At 44.6% G+C, this 18,010-nt stretch overlaps 1 protein-coding gene and 1 long non-coding RNA gene across 3 annotated transcripts in view; both read right to left on the minus strand.

Moving 5' to 3' along the window:
• The window catches only part of LOC6546372 (DNA N6-methyl adenine demethylase), an 85,256-nt gene extending 78,423 nt beyond the window's left edge, over positions 1-6,833 (minus strand). For both annotated transcript variants that reach the window (XM_026977278.1, XM_015157980.2), the window contains exons 1-2: positions 4,578-6,833; positions 4,049-4,189 (exon numbers count right to left, since the gene is read on the minus strand). In XM_026977278.1, the coding sequence (XP_026833079.1) occupies positions 4,049-4,189; positions 4,578-6,344 (1,908 nt within the window). In that variant the 5' untranslated portion in view covers positions 6,345-6,833. The remainder of the gene's footprint in view (positions 1-4,048; positions 4,190-4,577) is intronic.
• A 301-nt stretch (positions 6,834-7,134) lies between these two features.
• Positions 7,135-13,765, minus strand: LOC113563941. The gene is made up of 2 exons (XR_003407713.1): positions 13,298-13,765; positions 7,135-7,396 (listed from the first exon to the last, which is right to left on the minus strand). It is a non-coding gene; the product is annotated as an uncharacterized LOC113563941 (long non-coding RNA).
• Positions 13,766-18,010: the final 4,245 nt, after the last annotated feature.

Genomic DNA, 18,010 nt, shown 5'->3' on the forward strand with positions numbered 1-18,010 from the left:
GGACAACTGATAGCCGGGGAAAGAGATAGCTTGGGCAGGATGAAAGAGGATGCCCAAGTGCAACTGGATATCCAAGGAGCACGACCACGACCGAGTATCAGATTGCACAACATGCTCATAATGAAGCACATCCAGCGCATTATAGCCAACGTCATCATCACCATCGTCATCCACCATCCACCACCATCGTTGCAGTCGTGGCTCAAGTATCCACTGGAGAGTGTGTGTATTGGTATTATCCTGTTTTCCAGGAGCTGGCAAGCCAACGTGCCGAAAACAGGGCACTGTCACAAATAGTGTGCCAAGATCTGAGCGCTGAATTCTTAGGTCGAGCTCAGTTAAATGTCTTCCCAGCTGATCCTAAGACTGTCATAAAACATTTGGCATTTCTCCACATCATACTGAAGAGTTTTACCTCTCTGTAAGGACCAAGATTTCGGCACAGTGCATGAGCCACCTTGGCAAGTGCCCACGCTCTCCATTTGCTAGTGTGTGTTTGCCGAGAGTATGTCACGAACGGGGAGCGCTGTTGTGTGGGTGTGTGTGGCCTCAAGTAGGAGCAATGCACTCGTCCTGGCCCAAAGAAGGACTAAGGATAAGGATACGGCGAGGTTTCATGTGAGCATATGCACGTTACAGAGCATTTTGTATGCATGAAGCGAAAACCTTTAAGTTGTTATGGCTGTATGCTGCTTTTTAGTGACTCCAGTGCATTTGCCTCAATGAAGTTGGTGCGCAGCGTGAATTGAATATAAGAGCCAGGAACGGAAAGGGCGCAGATCTTAGAGTGCCACGGAGGAGAGCATCCTTGGACAGCCCAATGAAGTCAATCACTCAAACCCCGACTAGACTCGAAATGGACTTTCGGGGTTGATTTCTTTGGCTTTCGCTAACTTTCCTCCCACTCAAACACTTTCAATATTTGTCCGTCTTGCTGTTGGTTTTCCTCTTATTTGTGGAAGCGAAAAAAATGTAGAAAAAATGTACAAATTTTAATGAGAAAATTCCTAAGAAAAACTGCATATTTAAAGAAGAAAAATGCCCCAGACGAACGGAGCGACACAGGAAATATCCTCTTAGATAGGCCTGTCCAGGGATTTCACTTTTTTTTTTTTGATGGGAAAGATGGAAAACGGGAGGTTGGGTGAGTTCGCTGTGCAATCCAAATAGCCAAGTTAATGACAAAGCCCGAAGGTCTTTTCAGCTGATTTGGGAAAGTAAAAAAGGAATTACAAAAAATATTAAACGAAAAAAAATAAAAGAGGGAAATCTGAACACCGGAAAGGGACAGACTTGGAGTTCATCTTAAAGCATGAGTTATTTATGGAAAAGAAATGAGTCGAAAAGTGCATTGATCCGCCATCGATGGGAAACTCGATGGAATGAAATAATTCACGTTCAAAATTTATCACCATTAAGAGCAAAACCGGACCAAAGCAGTTGGACAGCTGGGACCAGCTGTGAGTTTTAGCTGAGAACTTTCAGGCTGGAAAAAAAACCGCGAAAACCTTGTCATTATAAAGTCCATGGACAAAGGCATAAATATATGAGCACATGAGTAATTTCAGCTTACACTGGGCTACATGAGAGAGTAATATTCGTTTGGATCCAAAATTGAAACACTAAGCAACATTTAGATAACATTTAGATTTCATTACTATGAGGAACATTCCATTGGCTGGCCAAACATGCGAAGCTCTCTTAGTTCCTTTAAGAAAACCCCAGCCCAGTGACATAGTGTTCCAGTAGCCCAGCCGCATGTGAGGCAGTTGGACAATGAAGGCCTGATAATGATGTTGCGGATGGCGATGATAAAGCAAAGGATGGTGCATCGTAAAACTGAAGCGTCAATTGTGCAGGAGGCGCATAGGTAGAGGGAAGAGGGGGAGAGCGGGGGTATATAGCTCCAAATTGGCGTTGCACTATCGCGACGCGTATCTTGTATCTTGTAGATACCCTGTCCATATTGACATGTCAACTGTTGCTGCGCTCGGTGAAACTGCGAAATTTACAACTTTATCTATGTGTGTCGTCCGAAGAGACGGGTGTCTTGCGGGGGTAGGGGGCTGGGGTGGGTTTATAACCAGTGGCTCTGCAGGGGGGAGGTCTATGTGGTGGGGTAGGGGTCTATAGTTGAGATCTCTGCGTGCCATTTTCTCGTTTGACGGCCTTTTGTATAGCGTCCGATCTCCTCGCTCCTGTCAACCTTAATTGTCCGTTCGCGCCGTCTCTTTCTCTGCAGCATATCCCCCTCTCACTCGCACTCTCCCATACAGTTTTTTTTTTGTTTCCTGTTTGCAGTCCGCTGATCGCTGATCGCGACTGAGAGACAAAACGCTGCGCACTACTCGCTTATTTATTTATCTGTCTGTCTGCGTGTATCTGTGTGTGCCGCTTTGTCCGCGTGCATTGGTATACGTGTGCCTGTGAGTGAGTGTGCGATCAAAAGCCGCGTTTGTAACATGTGAACATCTGCTCCTTTCCTTTCCTTTTATTATTGTTTTCGTTGCCTCGTTTCGTTATTATCGTTATTTTATTGTTGTTCTTATTTTATATATACGTATGCACATATATGGCATATTGGGCATTTGTTGCTGTTGCTTTTGCTTTTGCTGCTGTTGTTGTTGTCATTGGACGTCTGTATTTGTGCTCTGAGGCCCCGAGAAAATAGCGTCGCAATGTGGAAGCGTCTGTCAATATTGGACATACTCCAAATACCCGATTATCTGACGGGCATTTCAAGATTTGCCAACAGGGCGAGGGAAATTGGAACAAGACCTTGGGCAACCGGCATACGAACGAAATTCTTGGAGCCAGCCAATTGTAAAGTATCTGGGAAAGGTTTAGGTTCAACGCCTAACAAGGCACCAATTTACGGAAAACAGAATTCTAGTTAAAACGAGTGCTTTGGATTTTATGACATCAGGTAGGATTATAAAACGGCATTTAGTGCCTTCATTTAGTATCATAAGATGACTTTTTATGAGCGCCGTAATAAAGTAGCAACCGCTTAAAGTTGTGTTCTTCTTAATACGAGTATAACACGTACTGCGCTCATTCGAACTTCTTCAACTTCAAAACTGATATGTATGGAAAATTGAGATGCACACATATCCTTGGCAGCAGATCACTTGAAACTCCTTAGTGGTCCTTGGGCCATTGAACTTGTTCCCAAGCCTCCACTTCACCTCGGAGCCGCCAATCCAAATTTCTAGTGACGACATGCAGCGCAATTTGAGATCCCAGATTCGGGTACCAATCGCGCACACATGTGCAACCTGATTTCCGAACGCTCAAAGGACACGCTCTGCCTGCGGCATCTTAAGTGATTTTGAAAAGGAGCTGGGAAGCGGCCAAGGTATCTGGAGGATGCGCGGATGTCGGATCACTCGGCGCAGATACTCAGATGCACCTCGTACGCAGGCACTTGGGCACACACACACTCCTCACATTGTAGGTTACTAGTTAAATCCCAAATCGAGGCAGCTGAAGAAGGAGACGGCTGCCGGAGGGGCCGACAGAAAGAGACGGGACGAGGCACTTGGCCAAGGAACATCTGTTGCGCTGACATAAATCCTGAGTGACTGACCGCTGGTGCGAAAGACCGCGAATCTTGTATGCGAATGCGAATGCGAATGTTCATGTGGATGCTACTTGGCCGCCGGCTCTCTTTTGAGGACCAGAACCAGTTTGCACCGATTCCCAGCTGCCCGTTTGGGTACAGTGGCACGAAAGATGATCTCTCTGCTCCAAATCCTATGCACCTAACACCATTTCAAAGTGCAAGGATAGAGCCTTAGTTCAATTAAAGGCATGACAGCAGGAGAAACCTTCCATACTGAAATTTCATCACTCACATTACATTTCCTATAGAAGTGAAGTCTAGAGAGATTTAATACCCGTATAACCACTGTGCCCGCCGATTTCATTGAGTAACTTTTGCGCTGCCCGTGAATGAATCTGTGGGATACTCCCCACCGCTTTCGTACTTGGGCATGCGAAGCGGTGGGATAGAATCTGAGAATGGAAAACCCGTGAGTGGACTCACCTTCTTCTCGGTGAGCTTCTCGCAGCGGCGCTGCTTGCAGATCTGGTGGCTCTTGTCGTTGCGGCAGGGGGCGCACTCCCCACAGTTGTCCTTGCGCTGGCATCCCACGCACTCGCCGCACCGCTTCCGCTTCTTCTTGGACTGGAAAAGAGAGCAGGAAGAGGAGTTGTTGTCGTTGGAGTGGTTGTGGTTGTGGTTGTGGTTGTGGTGGTTATGGTTGTGAGTGGTGGGTGTGATTGTGGGTGGTGGCAGTGGCAGTGGCATTGGCGGGTGGTTCAGTGTGGGTGGCGGAAGATGGTGGCGACGACCGTAGTCCTGTTAATCGCAGCGGTTGCCAGTTCGCCCCGTTTCGCTAATTTATCGGTGGTGTTGTCGAAAATTTCCGGAATATATCGATTTTATCAATAATTACCAACCAAAATGATGATTCTTGATGGTTGCTTGTAGTGCAGTTAGATCGAACACGATCCCAAATGAATCGATGCATTCCTTCGGCTTCAACAACCCCACCCAGCGATTAGCTACATACCTGCTTGTCGCATCCACTGGCATTGGCATCGTTGCTATCCCCCATGCCCAGGGCACTCAACGGACTCTTGAAGTTGGCCGTGCTGGAGACGGCGTCCACTTGGCCAGGATTGCTGGGGTCTACGTCCATGCCGCTGGCCTCGCTCTCGGCACTGGACTCCAGCGAATTGGGCCGCTGTTTCCGCCGCTCCTTCTTCCGGGCCTCCAGCCGAGCTATCGGCGACTGCAGCAACTTCTCGACCTTGACCGGGGTGGTGGTGGTGGGCGTGAGCTGGGTGGTGGTGGTGTGCGGCGTGTGGCTGCCACTGCCGCCTCCAGCCGCCTGCGGATAGCTGTTGTTGCTGTTGTTGCCATCGTACGAGGTGGGCGTGTGCATGCCCATGGGTATGGGATGCGGCTGGCCGTGCTGCAGCGGATGGTGGATCAGTCCGCCGCCGCCGCTGTTGCTGAGATCAAAGTCCTCCTTCTTGAGCAGCATCTCAAAGTCGCTGCCGGCGCCCGAGCTCGGCTCCTTCTTGACACTCAACGGGGTGAATCCCGGATAGAGTGGCAGCTCCGCATAGGGCGTGGGATACCCGGTGGCTCCTCGATGGTGGTGGTGCGGATTGAGGGCGTGGTGGTGCGCGAAGGCATTCGGCGGCGGTGGTGCCGGAAAACTGCCCGCTGATGGCGGTGTGATGCTGGCCTGTAGACTCGAGAGTTGGGTCAATGGTGAGCCCACACTCATCATGCCGGGCGAACTGACCGAAATGCTGGCCGGCGACATGGCCACCGTTTGCAGGGAGCTCATGGCAGTGGGTCCCACGGGTCCCGATACTGAGTTTGGTCCAACGGAGGAGCCAGGAGGCAGGGAGCCTGCTGCAGCTGCTGCTGCTGCAGCTGCCGATCCTGGCGGCACTGCTGCTCCTATGGGCACTGGCATGGGTGTTCCATCCGGTAGTAATTGCTCATTGAAGCCATGGAACTGGCTCTGAAACGACGGCAGCTTGGAGAACGGCTCGAAGCCGCTCTTCAGCTGCAGATGGGGTTGCGTTTGGGGTTGTGGGCCATTGTCCTTGGACTCCATCTCCCAGGGACGCGTGTAGCTGCCGTTCGAGTTGGAATTGGAGTTCGAATTCGAGTTGGCGTTGCCGGCTGAGTTGTTCGGCTGCTGGTTACCCGGATTTCCTACTGCGGCGGAGGCGGCGGAAATGGCATTGGCATTGGCATCGCCGTGCCGCTGGCCATTGTTGCCACCACTTGCAGCATTAGCATGGTTGCTGCTGCTGTTGCTGCTGCCCAGAGGCGCTGGAACCGTGGTATTGCTGCCGTCGGCGTTGCTGCTGTTGCCGTTGTTGCTGCAGCTGTTGCTGCTGTTGCCGTTGGTGTTGCCGGTGGCGGCCGCTGGCTGTTGCTGTTGCTGCTGCTGCTGTTGATGTTGCTGCTGCTGCCTGGCATAGTAGTCCCAGTGCTGCTGCTGCTGCTGCTGCTGTTGCTGCTGCTGCTGCTGATGATGCTGCTGCTGGGCGTGTTGCTGCTGCTGGAGATGTTGCTGCTGCGGATAGTGCTGCTGGTAGTGGTGGTGCGGATGCGAATGCGAATGCGGATGGTGGTACGGCGTGGTGTAGTGCTGGCTGAGGCTGCTCAGCTGGTTCAGATGGGTGTTGTGCAGGCTGGACACGGTGGCCTCCACAGATGTGGCTACTGCTACTGCTGCTGCAGTTGCTCCCAAGTTGCTGCTGTCGACGGTAGCACCTGCGCTGCTCTGGGCTAAAATTGAAGACGCCATTTAAGCTCAAACTCTGGCATGGCTATGCAGTTGTATTGAAAAACTGCGGGGCTTTGTACTGATTTTCGAAGATTCGTTTGTTTGTTTGTTTTTGTACACTAATTCGGTTGGTTCACTTTTCGTGTTTGTTGTTTCTCTGCGTTTTTGAGGTAGTTCTTCGTAAAAATGTTTCTGATTCGACTGGTTTGTTTTGTTGGCTAGTGTAAAACACTGATTATATCCGTATAATAGATTTGTATACTATAATATAAGTTGAAGCTACTCCAAGATTTGTATTTCGTTTATTTTGAACTCACTGGTTTTGCGTGTTTTAATGCAAAGTTGATTATTTACTTTATATGGTGTTCTTCTTTGTAAAGTGCTTTATTAAATTGTTGTTTAAAAATTGTTTAAGATTTGTGGTTGGTTGTTTTGTACTTTATTCTTTTGTTTGTTTGTAAAACGGCAGCTAGGCAAAAATTTGTATTTTGATATTTGATTTAATTTGTAGCAGACTTGGTTTGGTTTTGGTTTTTCATTAAAAAATCTTTGTAAATTTGTAATTTGTAAAATTTGTATTTCGTATGCGTTGTTGTTTGTTGTTGTTGTATTTACGTTATTAATTACTTGCAGTTTTGTGGTTGATAATATTTGATGCTTGCTTGTTGTAAATTGATTAAGTTTTTGTACTCTGGTTTATGCTTCGTTTCTCAATTGATTTTGCTTGTAATATGTCGTCGGATATAAAAATAATTTAAGTATTTATATCTAGTAAATTGTACTTATGCGTAGGCTTAAAAATCTTTGTCTTCCGTTTGTTTGTTTGTTTGGGTTCTGGACTTAACAACTAATTAAACATTAGCGCGTTACTTGTTATTGGCTTTAATAGTAATAATATTTATATTTCATATAAGTTGTATGTTTAGCCTAATTCATTTTACGCCTTTTCTTCGTTTGGTTTGCAATTTTGATTTTGGGCCGAAAGGGATTTTTTTTTGTCAGTTGTCTAAAGAGCTTCCAAAGTATTTTGTGTTGTTGTGACCGCCGTTGTTCTCAAATCCTTTGATTGAAAGCTGTAAAAATAGGAAGCAAGGAAAATGAGTTTGGTTAGTAAAGTTTCAGTTGAAGGTGTTCCAGAGTTTCTTATAAAAATATCCTGGCTAAAAAGTTTGCTTGTCCATTAAGTTTTTTTGTAATTTTCTCTGTTGCTCCTACCTCTCTGGCCTCAAACATCTACAAACTTCAACACATAATTATGGTCTTTGACTATATAATGAGCGGCCAAGTCAGCGAGGCAGGAAGCGGCAAAAAAAAATAATAATAAGAAACGAACAGCGAAAAAAAATGAGCTAAAGGACACTCACTTCTGGCTTTTTATTGCCGCTGCTGTTGTTTTTTTTTCTCGATTTTTTTCTTTTTCGGCTTGTAAGTTATGCTGCCAAGTTGGTTTTGGCTTTGTAAAGCCTCTCTCACACACACACACAATCGCACACACACTTGCGAAACACACTTATACCATCACATAAGCGTATTTCAGTTGCCTTCAACGCCGTTGTCATTTTCTTGCCTTTTTTCGCCATTTTTTGCCCGCTCTTGTATCTTTTCCTTTTCCTTTATTTTTATTTATATTATTTTCTTTATTTTTGTGGCACAGGTGTACTTTTGGTTTCTTTTTTTGTTGCCCAGCGCGTCCTTTGGCTTTTTGCATTTGGCCAGCGAGCATTTCGTTGCGCTTCACAAAGTTCATTGGGCTCGGAACCTGGGCTTTTTCATCACCACGTCGGTGAAGATGATGATGATGTTTATGAGGATGATTTTAATGTGCGAGGATGATGATTTTGAGTGCTCTGGTTGCGCCTCAAGCTGCACCAGTTTTTAAATGCAAGCTGAGCTGCATTAATGCATGACTTTTGAGGTGTTAAAGTGAGTGAAAATGGAATATTAATAAGTTTGGCATAACTAAGAGTAGGACTCTAACTCTTGGAAATTGGATTCTAAGCGGAGATTAAATTTGAATTAAGCATATGTAAAATACAAAGCCAACGATTTGGAAACTGTTTAATATCATTTCATATTGCATCTATCTAGTACCTATCATATTGTATCTATCATATTGTATCTATCATATTGTATCTTTCATTTTGTACCTTTTATATTGTGTCTATCATGTTGTACCTTTCATAATGTATCTTTCATATTGTATCTATCATATTGCATCTTTCATATTGCATATTCTATATTGTATCTTTCATATTGCATAAAAAGTATCTGGCATTGCTCGCTGGTACCTAAGACATTTCCCTCAAGATTTCCCACACTTAAAATTAACCATCTCGCATCCGTGTGCACATTTCACCCCCGAAGTTTCGAAATGGGGAAACTTTTCGCCCGATTTCGGTTGACAACTGAGTCATCTGCCCCATTGTTCGCGTTCTCCTTAATTTCTTTCGGGTTCCTTGAGGTTCTCGTTGCCTTGAGTATGCTGCACATTGTTGCAGAACGACAATTAAAGTCTGATTATTTTGTCGACTGCAATTTGCGTGCTGCAATTGCCCCTGCCCTATCGCCCCGTCTCGCTTCCTCCCCTCCTCGTGCCATCCCGCTCACATTATCTTTGTGGCAGTGCCTTCAATAAAAACGGTAAAAGGCCAACGGCCAAGCGCAGCAAACCAGCAACAACAAAAAAGGAGGAAAAAGCGGAGAAGAGAACCTGCAGCGAGGAGAAAAAAAAACACAAAATGTTGCAGCTGCCACAATTTGCTGCACTTTCCGTTTTATGCGATTCCGTTTCGCGTTTCCACTTCTGGCCTTTCATCCTGTCCTGTTCTGCAGCTGTAACTTTGGACTCGTCCTCCTCCCCGGCCCCTCTGATCCTCCCTTTCCTGGGAGAATTACGAGCTACGAGTTACGAGTCTTACGCTCGACAAGGCGCGATAAAGATCCCGATCCCAATCCACCGATCGCACCATTGACCACTCGCGATTTGCTCCGAAATTGGGCCAAAGAGTTGGGAAATTGGCAACATGTGCAGCCTGCAATTAGCTCTTCCTTCTTCCTTGGCCCAAGCCAAATCCCAACTTCGGAGGGAAAGTTATGATCTATTGCTGCCCATCTCCCAAGATTCCTAAGACTCTTGGGATCCTAAGCTATTGAGCCGTGCTCACTGGTGGCGTAGTTGAATGTTTGCATTTCTGGAAGAGAAGTACACTTCCTTTGGCGTTTCCGTTGCCCCGAGTGATATAACACCGAAAATTATATAAATTGTTTGCCAAACCCTTATCCGATCGAGCTCCAAGTTGCTATCTTATCTCATGGTGCTAAGCTCGGTGGCGAAGTTTCAATGTTATGCATATACGGGATGGTCTATATTAACAGGGATTTCTATTTAGAACTGTGCCAGTATGGGTGTATAAAAAAAAAAAACTGAGCAAATAAACCGAAAGCAGAAACAATGACCGCAATTCACTTAAATTTCTTGTTTGCTGCTCGCACTTAATGCAGCACATTTTTGCAACATGTATGTACAATGTACGTACAACATTCTTTATTTTCTCGCATTTTGAATTTGCAAATTAAACACGCAGACCAGCCGCACACATAAGCACCATACTCGTATGTACATTATGAGAGCGAGTGTACGTGTATGTGACCGAACAATGCGTCATTTGGAAAACAAAGTCGCTGCGGAGTCGTGGAATGAAAATTGCAAAAGGCGGTATAGAATCTAGGTGACTGCGAGGGCTGTTTTTTGGCAGTATATACATACGTGTATTATGTGGAGGGGCAGGGAGCCTCGCAGGACGAGGAACTAGGCTACACACACACATGCACAGGAGCGTTGCATGTGCAGAGGGGAGGCGGAGAGCACGTGAAGCCACAGGACGAAAACAGGAACGGAAACAGAAACAGGAGCAGAATCTGGGGTTTCTGGCATATCCAGAGGGAAACCATCTACCGGTGCTACCTGTCGTTGTTTGACTTCGCATTTGTTTGAACTCAGCCGAGCCACCAGAAATGGCAGAGAAAAGTGGAAAATATGATGAAAATTCGAGAGGGGCTTGTGGACTTGGCGATACCCTAAAGCGGGCATGTATTGTATAGTTAGTCCAAGGAATGCCATATATTTACAAGCATTTTAAAACTAATTTAGTGAAATTCTTCCCTTAAATATTTAACCATATTCACAAGTATTAGTTCTTCGAATGTTTGGCTTGATTAGGGACTCCACAGTTACTGTCCAACCACACAAGTGCGAATACTCTTACCCACAGCAAGCTCTTTTGATAACAAGTGCAACCAACGACAGTTGGGCAGCAGCATGTTCCGCACATCCCATTTCCCAGGATCCTGCAGGATCCTCCGTCGCCTCCTGAACAGTCTGTCTGTCAAGCTGACGCTCCATTTGTGCAAATGAAGTGCTCCCCTTGCCTTGGTGAACCCCACGTTCCCAACCCCATAACCAGTTTCCCAGCTCATCCTCTTCAATGTTATATTTTAATATGTTATCCGAACATTGTGCGCTTGTTTACAACTTTTGCTCATATGAGGATTGCTCGAAAGCAGTTGGGCTAAATATTTATTAACATTTTTCCCCAGCACTTCGCTATTGCGAAACTATTTTTCGGGCATAATAAGTATGCATATTTATGCATGTTATACGTTACAATTGCCAAATGTGCACCGCAGCGAGTTAATGAATAAAATTCCATTCCATTTTCGGTGGGGTGCATCATTTTGGCCGGGTAGCATTTCAAGAAGCCCTACGAACTGCCAACTGGGTGGGGAAATAATTTCACTTTATGTTAATGACACGAACTAGACGGCTGAAATTGCATTTCTACTTGATCGAGCTTATATTGCGCGGAAGGAAGTTTTTCAGGGCTTGAAGCAGAAGTAAAATACTACGAAGGGTAGGTAATTAAGTCAACGCTGTGAGTCGAGGCATCAAATGCATTCAAATGGTACTTGCTTATGCGATTGTCGTGGGTTCTTTGTTTGCATAATATAATATATGTATATGTTGAGTCATACTCCAACTTAGTTTGAGACTGGCCCATCACATACATATCATTTCATGCTCGACTGTTAGAAAATATTTAAAGTTAATGAAACCCCATCCGAAAGATATGTTCTTCAAAAAGATATGTTCTGCCGCCAGCTAATTCGCCTGGCAGTGCCTGCTCCACATCCCGTTCTTCGGTGTTCTTCGGTGTCACGTGCAAATTGAGTTGTGCCGAAGGTTGGTGGTGCGCTGGGTTTGGCTGCCTGGGTGTGCGAGTGGGTGGTGCGCGGAGTGGTGCGGTGGTGCGGCGGTGCAGGTGTGGATGAAATGAAACGTGCGTGGGGCCCAATGAAGCCATGCAGGGAGTCCATGGACAGGCATACGCGGCTGAGTATTAGCGTACATGAACGGGAGTAGGGGCACTTATGCCTCGCATTTTCACCCGCAGCCCAAAAAAAGAAAAACACCACCCACTTCCCGTGAGTGTGTTGAGATTTACGAGTTTGTCATTTGCCTCGCATGCTTTCAAAGTCACGCACGTTACCGTTAACGAGTGGGCGGAGGGGGAGTGGCTGGGGCAGGGGTTATATCCTGGGTGTTGTTTATTTTTCTCTAGGTCAAAGCCTTAATTTGCCTGCGTGTCCTTTTGCCAACTTTTATTTTTGGCTGGTGTGTTTTATGAATGAATCGTGGGCGGCAAGGAATTGTAAACAAAATATGGCAGCTATATATAGATTCATTGGGGGTAAGGCAGTAATAAACTTGCAGGCGGCCGACAAATTGCATCCAACAGATACAGATACAGATACAGAATCTGATACTGACACAGAGATACATTCGCTGAACTTGAACTTCTTTCGCGGCCTGCGCCTCAATTTGTTTGGTTTTATTATTTATCTTTCTTTAAATTCTCTTTATTGCCATGTATCTGTGGCTGTAGCTGTAGCTGTAGCTGTATCTTGTAGGAGCACAAGTATCTCCTTCTGTGTTTTTAGCTTTTCGCTTTCTGTTGTGCTTCTCGTTCCCTTGTACTCTTCTTGTTTTATTTTCTGTTTTTGGCGCTTCTGTTCTGAGCGCGCCAAAAAGTATCTTGAAGATGTACGCACGTTACTGTTAGTTACGAGTATCTGTATCTTTGTATCTCTGTGTGTCGCTTTCTGGCACGTTTTCAGGGCCTCCGCTCAACTCTTCACAACCAACCAGAAGAACTTCAGAGCCCGCTGCTTTTTAATTTAAGTTGGCACTAAGACGAGCGCCAAATGTATCTATCAGAAACAGTTCTTCTTCTAAAAGTCATTACTTATTTCCAAACATGTTCGTGGTCCAAACAAAAAAATAAAATAAAAGCTTCTGGCTTTACTTTATTATTATTTCATTTTGTTTATTTGACTTGCACAAATAAAGCTTCCAAGCTCACAGAAATTTCCTGCTTAGGTGATTGTGATTTTATTTTTCAGGGCTCCATTGAGCTTGCACTTATTGTAATTTGATCCTCGGATGACCAATAACAATTGTTATCTCTTTGTTTACATGTTTACGCTTGGAAAGTATTTCCTGTGCCCCAAATGCAAATTTCAATTGGGAATTTGTTTTTCGTTGGCTTTCGGTCGTGAGGTGAGTTTAATTGGGGGATTAGGGACAAAAGCGTAGAGTTTTATATTTGATTGGAGCTCAACATTTTTATACATTTGCTCAATTGGCTTAATTAATTGGAGTCGGTTTTTTGAAAGGGATATGGCCATTCTGGTCTGTTTCTTGGAAACGCTTCTTAAGGTTGTTTTTCAAAGAGTTAATTATGTTCTGCATGCGGCTATTTCTGTTTTTTTGTTTGATGCTGTTAATTAATAGAACAAAACTCATTTATTTCGTTTTTTGAGTAGACTGAGCATAAATCCTAACAAGTGATTATAAAAATGTGTTATAGTCAAGCAAAAAATCCTAAGTGAGATGTAAGTAAATCCCTATTACAAACCTTGGTTGTTAATCCATTTCCTTTCTCGTAGTTTTCCCTCGGAAAATGCTGAGTACTTAGAAGCTATTGGAAATCCAAGCCAGTTTCACTATCCATTTGCGCCCGTCGTTGGACCGTTAGGAAAGCCGCGAAAAACCGCACGAAAACGAAAGTTGACAATAACAAACCGCGACGCGAAAACGGAACGAAGGGAAATAAAGAAGGAAATCGCGGAAATTGCAGGGAAACCCCGAGAACCGAGCGCGAAACTGGAGCTGCAAATGAAACCGGGACCGGAACTTGGAAGAAAAGCTGAAAAACTGGAGTTCTTGATGTTGTTGTGCTCTTGGATATCCTATTTCACTGGTCACATTGGCAATTTTTATTTGGTGCTGCTGCATTCGAAACTGGAACAAGTTAGTCGCGAGTCCTTGAACTCGATCACACCGAAAGGATAGTATATCCACGAAATTCAAAATCAGTTTGTTAGCTAGTAAGTCTCACACGCACTCGCACTCGTTTCTAGCGCTCGAACGGCGACGGCGGCGGTGCAAAAGTCCGTGTTTTGTAGGAAACTTTTCACCCGAAGGATACACAACAACTGATTGCGCCGTGCAGACAAATGAAAATGAAAATGAAGGAGGCAACATAAAATGTATCGAACAAGTTCGCGTTCGCAGCGAGCAGGTTCATGTTCGCATCGAACCACCTCGGACGCCAATCGAACTTGCATTAAAAAGAACAAAACCAGCATGACGACCAAATTCTCTTAACTAGCGGTTTTTATATTGTTTCTTATCCACACTGAACCATTTAAAAAAAATTATTTTTGTCTGATTTTTTTAAGGTCTGTTACTAAGTTTAATACACAACATTTTTTTTTAATTTTATCTCAGAAGCGCAAGATTTTTTCGTTTTCGGATATGTATTTATTTCTATGTGCCCTAAAAAGTTGATAAATTCTTAAATATTTAACTTCGAACTGCTGCTTGTTGCTGTTGCTGCAGTTGCTGTTGCGCTTGCAACTTTTGGCTCGAGAGTCCTGGCACACACACACACACACACGCACGCACGCACACAGGAACACTTACAGCTGCATGTCCTCTCTCTTTCATTAACACGCTAGCACGCACACACACAGCTGCAACCAGACACGGACACGAGCATGCGGCGTTTGAAGTGCGCTTTTGTTGTTGCTGCTGCTGCTGCTGCTGCGCCGCTGTACAGTTGTTGTTCCAATTAAAAATTTTTTTCCCTAGTTTCGCGCTCACAATGCGAACTTGCAATCTATGTGCACTACGAGGTATTTTCTGCTGCCTTTGTTTTGATACCCTTACATAGGTTATATTTTTCGTTTCCCAACGCTTGAGGAATCCTGTAAATGCAATATCACGCAGACTACGAGGATGAATTTCATTTAATTTCAACGGTGGGTAGTTATATTTCAATTATTTATTTAAAATCAAAATAGAACAGTTGCGATGTTTCGATTGACAGAGTAACTAAATTGAAGATATTATCACGAACTTCTAGGGCATTTGCCGTTCGACCAGCCGAAGCAAACTTGCTTTCCCGCTGCTGTTGCTGCGGTGCCGTGAACGTTGCTGCGGTGCTGTTGCCGCTGCTGTTGCTGTTGCTGCTGCGCTGGACGCAGGACACGGAGGCAGGACCTTGTGGGCATGTGCCATATATCCTGGCATTGCACTGGCTGCCGTTGCGGGATTTTGGTACAATTTGCCTGCCATGTTTTGCCCCTTTTTTAGTTTTGCGCAAAGAGCGGGGGCGGATCTATATGTCAGTTGATTTCATTTCACTTTTTTCTCGTGGCGGTCCAGTTGCAACCTCGTTTCATGCCAACTATTCGTGGAGCTGCCATTTTTTCGCCTCTTCATACAGAGCAATCCACGGCGGAAAATGGAAACCTTGACAGTTGCATTGTTGCCTGGCGCTGACAGAGAAAATAACAAAACAAAGCGAGTACGCGCAATGCTGCTGTCTATTTGCATTGCGTAATGGAAAATCATTCAACCTACGGGCACAACCCTTAACCGACTTCGAATCCTACGAATCTGAATCTGAGTCTGAATCCTCCGAGCACTGACCTGTCCCATACGCAGCGCATACCCATAAAATCCGTCGAGGAACCTCGAAGAAACATCTGCACAAACAGCAAAATGCAGCCGGCCTTTTCTCTTCTTAGATAGTTCTTAAGTTCACGATCCGCAGACAAGTTCTTCATAGTTGGTAGTAGTTCTGCACTCTGACTCAAAGCTGCTGCAAGTCTCTCTTCGTACATCTGCATTCCACTCTTTCCCGTTTTCCGACTTTTTTCGCTCTTATTTGGCTTTTGCGTGTCCTTTGTGAGGACAGCAAAGGACATTCACACTGCAAGCAGCCACAATAAAAAGACGTGCGGCAAGGCAAACCAGAAATGTATCTGACAGTTGGTGCTGCACAAGTATTTGAAAAATGAATGAAATGTGCGCACAAAACATGAACAGAAAAATAAATAAAAAATTCTAAAAAAAAAAATGAAAAATGTAATACACTGGAAATGGGGTTAAGATTTATTAGCCAATTTGAAGCAGAAAAAAATGTTTGCAAATATGTAGAAACCCTAATAAACGAATACACGTTGAAATATCCCAGGCCAATAAGCTTAAGTATAATAATATTTGTATTATTAGACGAACTGAGTTTAGCTTAAAACTTTAAGTGCAGCCAAGTCTTAGATCGATTCAATGTGCCCAGCGTGTATTCGGACTAACTTATCCAAGGGCAAACAGTGAAGACGAGTAAAAATCACTGGCTGAAGTTGAATGCACCATAAGATGCATGGCACATCCAGCAGGACCAAAGCATCCTGTGGCTGCATATCCTGGCCACGGTTTAATTTATTTCATTCCGTTTAAAATCCGCCAGTTGGCCGCCGGTTATTTTTTTTATGCACTCACAGCTCCAAAGGAGCATTTCCAGAGAGTATCTGGGTATCTCAGCATCCGAGTATCTGGGTATCTCAATGTTTTCTTCTTCTTTTTTGTTTTTGTAGCTCAGAGTGGCAAATGCACACGTAATACGAGTGAAGCAAGCCAAATGCATTAACAGCAACAACAAGCGGCTAGAAAGAGACGGGCATAGCCGGTGTGAAAGAGAGGGATACAAGCTCGCACAGATGCATACATATATATTTTTATTTGTGCCATTACAGCCCTCGTTGTTGTACGAGTTTTGAGTTTTCCGAAACTGAAATCATGAAAGGAGCAGATGTTAAATTTTTATACACAACGCACAACAACAACGTCGAAGCTGGCAGCGCTGCCGCTGCATTGTTGCTGTTGCTGCTCCTGACTTGTTGTTGCTGTTGCTTTTGATGCCTCATTCTGCACTGCTCGTCATCAGCAGGACATCTCTTTCGCTCCCGATTCGGTTGCCAGGCAGCCGCCAGTGCTGCCCTCTCTTTCTGACCGCTTCTACTGCTGTTGCTCGACTGCCAGAAACTTCAGCTGCTCGCTGCTGTTGCTGTTGTTGTTGGGTCTTCAGGGGATTTGAGGGTTAGGGGGAGGATATTGACCGTCCTTAGAGGAGCCTGCAACCCAAAAAGTTTCACTGGCGAAATCAAATTTGGAGCTGGCTCATCTTATAGAAAATAATAGTTCGATGTGCTGGAAATGAAAGTTTTAAATAAGATATTGGTTCTTAGAACATAAATAATATAAATCCATCACATATTATATATTTACCAAACGTACTCTTACACCTATTCTCTGTTTAACTATAGGTATGCTTATCAAATAAGAACTACTTACAGGTTTTACCTAATATTTAATACATTTCCATGATGATATAAGGAATTAATCTAAGATATATCCGTATTGCAAACGAATTTTTATAATTTTCCCTTAAGCCCTAATTGCAACAGTTTCACCTTTACATCCCATGTGAGTTGGATATATTTTGTTTTGCGGACTTATCCTTACCTGATTTGTCAATGCCTTTTTACCTGGTTTTCTACTGCGTATTGGAACAATAGTTTTCCATTTCGTGATGCTAATCATTGCTAAAACTCCGCACAATACAAGCAGGCAGGACTCGTTTTCCTTCGCTCACACACATATCCTTATGGAGGACAAATTAACCCTCGGCAGAGTCACGGGGTGTGGAATGGGTCCCAATGCAGCTCTGTGGGTGGGTTCCGTCCCACTGTGCCAGTTCGAATCGCTGCCAGTTGAAAATACCCACTGTGTGTAGGTTGGAGAGCTGAGTTTTCCACAACAGGTACAAAACATGAGTACAACAGGACGAGGCTGTTGCACCTTAGCTTAATTGAGATTTTCTACCATGCACACACTCGAACTATGACTTATCAGTAGATTTTCCACTGGTTATGCAACTCGAAATATTGCACCACTGGCTGCACATGCTCATAATTGTTCATGGCTATTTATTAAGACACCTGGGATGGTCCGGGATTCGAGCAAATGGGTGAAGGGCACTCTTGCACTTACCCAGAACGCATAAATGGAAGGCTTAGATATTAATAGCAGAGGAATTGTTTAAAGGGAAGTTGTATATTGAAAATGTGCTTCCGCTTTGATCCAATAAAAATCGAGAATATATGTTGTACAGGATACAGGACTCTCGAGCTTCAGCTGCTCCTCACGTAGTTTCCATTCTGTCACCAGCTGGGGCCATCTGGAGCACTTTCAGTGCCACAGATGTACGGATACGTGGGCA

Source organism: Drosophila erecta, unplaced genomic scaffold (genome assembly GCF_003286155.1).
Source record: "Drosophila erecta strain 14021-0224.00,06,07 unplaced genomic scaffold, DereRS2 tig00000021-arrow-pilon, whole genome shotgun sequence".
NCBI lineage: Eukaryota > Metazoa > Arthropoda > Insecta > Diptera > Drosophilidae > Drosophila > Drosophila erecta.